Here is a 6,496-nt window from a genome sequence, read left to right on the forward strand (position 1 = left end):
CTGGGACCTAAACCTGACATCAGCCCAGGACACACAGAAGGTGTGCCTTTTCTGCCCAGAAACTATTTAAAGTCTCATAGGGAATGAGGTATCTCATGGTACAGGCATCTCCAGGGACAAGGCAGAAGAAGAACATCTTGACAGCACCACTGGGGATCCCAGGAAAGCAGAAATAGGTACCCCAAGGCATCATGTTGGCTCATACATATAAATGCAGTGGCAGCAGGAAGATCAGAAGTTCTATGCCATCTTTAGCTATACAGGAGTTTGAAGCCAGCCAAAGATATCTCTCTCTCTCTCTCTCTCTCTCTCTCTCTCTCTCTCTCTCTCTCTCTCTCTTTCTCTAACGCACACACACACGCATGCACATGCATACACTATATTTTTTTACCCTTATTTTATACCCTATTGGGAGAGGGGTGAGTGAGGTTGTCCTAAGTGCACACATCAAGGTCATAGGACAACCTATGAAGTTGGTTTGTTCCTAGTCTGTGGAACCTGGGGCTTGAACTCAGGTCATCAGTCTTGGCGGCAAACTCTTACGCTCACTGAGTCATGTTACCTGCTAGGGAGGCAGCTTCCCCTCCACCCCAACACTCTGGGTCTGGCTGCAGGAGAAAGCAAGCCAGTGCCACCCTTAGTCTGTACCCTCTTGACTTACTGTATCTTTTACAGAGGTGCTTTAATTTGTTTGTTTGTTTTTTGTTTCATTTGTTTTTGCAAATTGAAGGCAGAAAAATACTGGTTTGGTCTGAGCCCTGTCCTTGAGGGCCCAAAGGCCAGTGAGACAGAGCAGGAACCAGGCTACTGGCTTTTAATACCTGGGCCAAAGGAGTTCTGTACCTGGAGGCTTGGTAGAGAACCTAGAGGTTCTCAGGATGGGGCTAAGAAGAGCTGTAGTTAATGTCTTCTACTTCCGTGTAAGCAAAAGCTAAGGTATGAGAGATGAGGGCCAGATGCCAGGACAATCTTTCTAACAGCATTTCTTTGTGACAGGCTTTGAACAGGCTTCCTGGAGGTCACAAATGGGTTCCAGTAAACACTCCCTCCCCCCAAAAGTGTCTCAGCTTCTGCCACCACCTGTCATTGAGGGGAAAGCAAGGATCCCAGGGTCAGAGAGACTCATCAGGAACCAGTATTGCCACTTCTGCCTTGTGACCTCATTCAAATTACTTCACATTCCTGGGCCTCCTTCCCCTTTCTGAAACTCTAGAGGCTGACATCCCCTCACAGTGTTGTTGGGAGACTTAATGAGAGGTATCATGGAAAGCCCTACCCAGGGGCCCAGCATTCTGAAGGCGCTCAGTTAATCCTGCTACCTTTCTTCAGCCTAGGGAAGTTTGGCCTCAGTGTGCTGTCTGGAGTCATGTTGTTCCTTTGGTCTCCTCAGAAGAGCAGGCACTATCTCCATCAAGGGTCTGCAGAGAAGGGGCTTTGTCCACGGAGACAACTCGGACGCTCCACAGAGACATGGTGCTTCCCTTACAGAGCAGGGAGAGCTTCCTCCAGCCTGTTCTTCCTCACAGGACTAAAACAATCTCCCTCCTATCCCCAGGCCTCACCCCAGAGCCTGACATAGCCTAGCTGAGGTACCCAGCTCTCTCTATCCCCTCTTTTCCTATACTCAGTTCAAGAGGGTAAGATCTGGGCTCAGAGGAAGTAGTCCCAGACCAGAGGCAATAGGCAGGTGTGTGTAGACATGGCTCCTCTAAAGGGCCCCGGGGATGTTTGGGAATTGGGAGCAGACATGGAGATGTGGGTGAAGGAAGACAGCAAGGGCCAGAGTTGCATCAGACTTGTCCTTGAGAAACTCAAAGAGGGCTTCCTGAAGCGAGTGTCTTTTCCTCTAAGTGACTTTATGCGCCCTTTAGGATGTATCTGCTTCAAGGGGGCAAAGTACAGCTTTCCTGAGGAACAGAGATGGATTTAGCTGGTCATCTTGTTACTTTGTCTTTTTTTTTTTTTTTTTCAGAGCTGAGGACTGAACCCAGGACCTTGCGTTTGCTAGGCAAGCGCTCTACCACTGAGCTAAATCCCCAACCCTTTAGCTAGTCATCTTGAACGCTAAGTGTAGCCAGCTAGACAGAAAGGAAAGTTCAATGAGGGAGATAAGGACAGAACCAGGAACGGGGTCTCACAACAAGCTGTGACGGGTTGTGGCCTGGTCTCTGGTTATGAAGTCGTAGAAGTATGAGATCCGGCCCAGCCCCAGTGTTCCCTGCCCTTCTGCCAGGCTTCGGAGGCAAGTCTGTCACATGGGCAATAACAGGATCCTCATCTCAAAGACGGGAAGGACAAATCCTGACCACCTACAGTGACAAGTATTGACTCAGACACAGGGACGAGTGTACCTAGCACAGTGACAGCTGAATACTGGTGTGCACCGGTCACTTGAAAAATAATTATTAAACGTGTGTTCTGTGCTGGGTGTCCCAAAGTATCCTAGGGAGTCCCCCAGCACCGCCTCCACCCTTCCCAGCCCTCTGCACCCCATGGAAATAAAGCAGAAAAACAAGCCACCTTCTGGGGCCACGATACCCTGAATACTCAAGAATGAATTTTGTATTATCATTCAGGGAGGAAGGAAAAAAATACAGAAGTGTCAGAATGGTGACCTCTCTCCCTTAGAACCAGATGTCACAAAAAGCAAGAAAATAAAAAACCACTGACCAAGGGTATTTGTGAAAAGAAAATGTGATTCTTTATTGAAGGAACAGCCACCTACAAGGTCTGTTGTTTCCTGCACCACCACACTCAAAAGGAAGCTACACTAGGAAGAACATGCAGAGCCAGGAACAGGAAAGCAGAGAGATCCTCAAAGGCATGGACTGGAGTCTGCTTTCCCAGCCTCTCTGTCCAGTGCCTCTCTCAGCCCAGGGAAAGCAGGGGGTGGCAAGGTTCTTTTCTCCTGCACCGGATTCTTAGCTTTCTCTCTTACGGGAAGAAACCACTTTTCCGTCGACCGATTCCTCCACGCTGATGTGGAAATTGCTGCCACCGCCGCTGCTGCCTCCTCTCAGGGATGCTGCAGAAGCAAAGAGGTGACAGCCGGTTACCTCATGAATGATTGGGTGGGGGGAGGGGGGTTAAGCTACACGTGTGAACAGCAGTCCCTGTGAGTACCCTATCACATCAGCATGATGGTAAGGTGGTGAGATGGGTTAGAAAGGCAACGCCCAGACAAAGACTGCACAGCCTGAAATGTTCTTTGGAAAATTCTAATCTCTCCCCCTCCCAGGGTCCACGGTGAAAGAGTATATTCTGAAACCGGAGTGCCCAACTCTATTGGGATATCTGGCTCTTCCTCCTTCCTCCCCACCCCACCCACACCAAAGGGCTTTACCCTCTCTTACCTTCCCTGACACCAATAGCAGCCATCCTGAAAGAGAAGGGACAGTGGGTGTTAGCCAAGGAAGAGAGAGCCAGTCTCCCCAAGGGAAGCCCTGGTAGACAGTTGAGCAGTCCTCTCCAGTTCCCCAACCACACGTGAGTTTTCCAGTGTCTAGGATAGCCCAGCGGTCAGTCAGTCTGTCAGATCTCCCAACCCAGACAGACAGAGCTGTGGCAATGTCCTCTTTCCGCCCAACAACACAGATCTTGGGATACCCCGGAGTCCAACCCATTTGTCCCCTTTTTTCTCCCCCTACACCTCTGCACCTACTTAGCATCCTGGCCCTCAAGCAGGTTCCGGTAAGTGCTGATCTCCTGCTCCAGCCGAGTCTTGATGTCCAGTAACATGTTGTACTCCTGGTTCTGAGCCTCCATCTCACAGCGGAGCTCACTCAGCTGGGTCTCCAGGCCGGTAATGAGCCCCTGGATCTGCTGCAGTTGTGTGGCATAGCGGCACTCCACCTCTGCCAGAGAGTTCTCCAGTCCGGCTTTCTGGTGGGGCAACGGATTTATAGACCTATCAGGCTAGAAGTCAACCCAGTGAAGGTAGAGAGGTAGCAAGGATGAGACGGACTGCCCAGGATAACCACGGTCGGGAGTGGGGGTTGAGGCTTTACCAGTCACGGACAATGGGTACATGTGTCGCCCAAGAAGCCAGAGTGACCGTACCATGCTGAGTTGAGACTGCAGCTCGATCTCTAGCCCCTGCAGGGTCCGTCTCAGGTCTGTGATCTCAGTCTTGCTGGTCTGGATCATTTCTGTGTTAGACGCCACCTCCTTGTTCAGCTCTTCAGTCTACAACGCGAGTATGAGAGACATGAGCCTCGGGGGCTTCCTCAGAGGCCTCTGGAGTGGGGATGTGAGGAGGGGGGTCAGACCCACCTTACTGAAGAACCAGGCCTCTACATCCCGACGGTTTTTCTCCGCAATGGCCTCATACTGTTCCCTCATCTCTGCCAGCATGCGGGTCAGGTCCACCCCGGGTGCTGCGTCCATTTCCACATTGACCTGGCCAGCCAGCTGACTGCTGAACTCTTTCATCTCCTAGAAGGAGAGGGAAACTATTTAGAGACAAAAAAAAAAAAAAAAAAGACCTAAGAATCTGGCGTCCTGAGGGCCAACCCTGTCTTTGTAGACCTGTCAGCTCTGAGGATCACTCTTGCTCTGGGTCCTATGGCACAAGAACCTGGAGACAATTATAAGCCCATGAAACAAACCAGTCCTTCAGGGTGCAGATTACGAAAGAACAGCACTCCTTCTCCTCCACCGGGCCCCAGGGTTGCATTTCTGAATCACTAAGCCCTCTGCAGACTGTGGGCATTTCTTCCCACCACCCTCGTCCTGCTGTCACCTCCTCATGATTCTTCTTCAGGTAGGCCAGCTCCTCGTTCAACTGCTCAATCTGCATCTCCAGGTCAGTCCTGGCCAGGGTCAGTTCATCCAGCACCCTCCGCAGCCCATTGATGTCGGCCTCCACGCCCTGACGAAGGGCCAGCTCATTCTCATACCTGGGGAGAGGAAAGCAGCCGAAGTCAAGAAAGGCGAGGGGCCCAGGTTTCTGAGGCAGAGAAGGGGAAGGCTGGGTAGAGGGAGTCTACGGATAGGGGCGAAACAATGGGACCCACTTGAGCCTGAAGTCGTCCGCTGCCAGCCTAGCATTGTCGATCTCCAGGATAACACGCGAGTTGTCAATGGTGGCAGCCAGAATCTGTGGGAGACAGAGAGTTGCACCTAAGGGCTGCTGCTTTTCTGTCCTGTGCCCAAAGTTGACCTTTTGCCAGCCACTCCCCAACTTTACTTCCTCTGAGCTCTACTTGTGGGGACCCGAGTTCCCTTCCCTGTGATACTCTCAGGGCATAGACAATTAAGGAGACAGCATTGCCTGGGGTTTGCCTGGGGGGCATCGCTAGCCGAAGCAGTGCTGCAATGGATACAGAGGGCTCTGTCCAGTAAGGGCTCTCCAGAGACGCACTATACCAGCCTACGTGGGCTCAGCTCACAGCTGGCTGCCTCTTGCATGCCTAGACAGAGCCCTTGGTCTCCAGAACCCATAGGGAACTTGGACAGCAGCTAAAGAAAGCAATCGCAGCTAAGAAAAAAACAGATCAGTGAGCAAAAGGGAAAGTGAGGGGGTGGCGCAGCCTATGTCAGGTTCCCTGGTCTCCTAAAAGCCAATAATGTTTGCCGCAATGAAGACGTCTTTAAGGGCTGAAGCACACAGTCCTGGTATTTAGGACTTAGGAAGCTGTGCCTGAACAGAACAGCACGCACGCCAAAAAGCTAAAGCGAGCGTTTACAAAAGCCCTTGCAAATTTTGTCAAAGGGAAGGGGTCAGTCTTTCATTGCCTTCACCTGCATCCCCAGGAAAGCAAATCAGATCCTCAGGACCGCTTCCTCCCCGAGCGCTGCCAAGGGGGAACAGATGCGCTCCCGCCCGTGCCTACAAAGCAGGTGTATCTTCACCTTGCCAAGGCTACACGGCAGGAAAGGACTCTTTTAGTCAGCAATGATGATGTTACGGATGTGTCCCGGACACGAGCCACCTGCGTCCCTCTGTTTGACAAACTTACTTTGTCCCGGATCTCTTCCATGGTCTTGAAGTAATGGCTGTAGTCCCGGTCTGGACTTGCCGGGCTCTGCTTCTGGTACCAGTCTCGGATCTTCACCTCCAGCTCTGTGTTGGCCTCTTCCAGGGCGCGCACCTTGTCCAGGTAGGAGGCCAGGCGGTCGTTGAGGTTCTGCATGGTCACCTTCTCATTGCCAGAGAGGAGACCTCCATCGCCACCACCAAAGTCACCGAAGCCACCGCCAAAACCCCCACCAAAGCCTCCACCAAAACCACAACTCATGCCACCCCCGAAACCCACTCCTGCCCCTGAAGAGACAAACCTAGCAGAAGAAGCAGAGATGCTTCGGCTCCCACCTCCCCCATAGAGACTCCCTCCACCAAAGCTGCCTCCACCAACACGGAGGGAACCCCCTCGGGTAGAGCCACTTCCAAAGGTGGAAGATGTCTGCAAGAATGTGGTGGCCATGGTCAGGCAGCCTGTGCCTTCGGGTCCCTAGCAAGCAGGGGAGAGACTCTAGCAGGAGCGTCTGAGCTGGG

At 52.1% G+C, this 6,496-nt stretch overlaps 1 protein-coding gene across 1 annotated transcript; it reads right to left on the reverse strand.

The window, feature by feature from the left end:
- Window positions 1-2,678: 2,678 nt before the first annotated feature.
- Krt15 (keratin 15) lies at window positions 2,679-6,496 on the reverse strand. Its single transcript, NM_001004022.2, has 8 exons — window positions 5,961-6,496; window positions 5,016-5,098; window positions 4,742-4,898; window positions 4,273-4,434; window positions 4,060-4,185; window positions 3,662-3,882; window positions 3,354-3,379; window positions 2,679-3,025 (listed from the first exon to the last, which is right to left on the reverse strand). Exons 1-8 carry the CDS (start codon window positions 6,423-6,425, stop codon window positions 2,922-2,924), a joined length of 1,344 nt encoding a protein of 447 aa, NP_001004022.1. The 5' UTR covers window positions 6,426-6,496; the 3' UTR covers window positions 2,679-2,921.

This window comes from Rattus norvegicus, chromosome 10, assembly GCF_036323735.1.
Source record: "Rattus norvegicus strain BN/NHsdMcwi chromosome 10, GRCr8, whole genome shotgun sequence".
NCBI classification, from domain to species: domain Eukaryota; kingdom Metazoa; phylum Chordata; class Mammalia; order Rodentia; family Muridae; genus Rattus; species Rattus norvegicus.

Coding starts and splice junctions, on each gene's coding strand:
- Krt15 (NM_001004022.2), bottom strand. CDS start 6,425: ATGGCCACCACATTCTTGCAGACATCTTCCACCTTTGGAAGTGGCTCT. Junction 3,883..4,059: donor TGCAGTCTCAACTCAGCATG/GTACGGTCACTC, acceptor TTGCCCCACCAG/AAAGCCGGACTGGAGAACTC. Junction 3,026..3,353: donor TGCTATTGGTGTCAGGGAAG/GTAAGAGAGGGT, acceptor TTGCTTCTGCAG/CATCCCTGAGAGGAGGCAGC.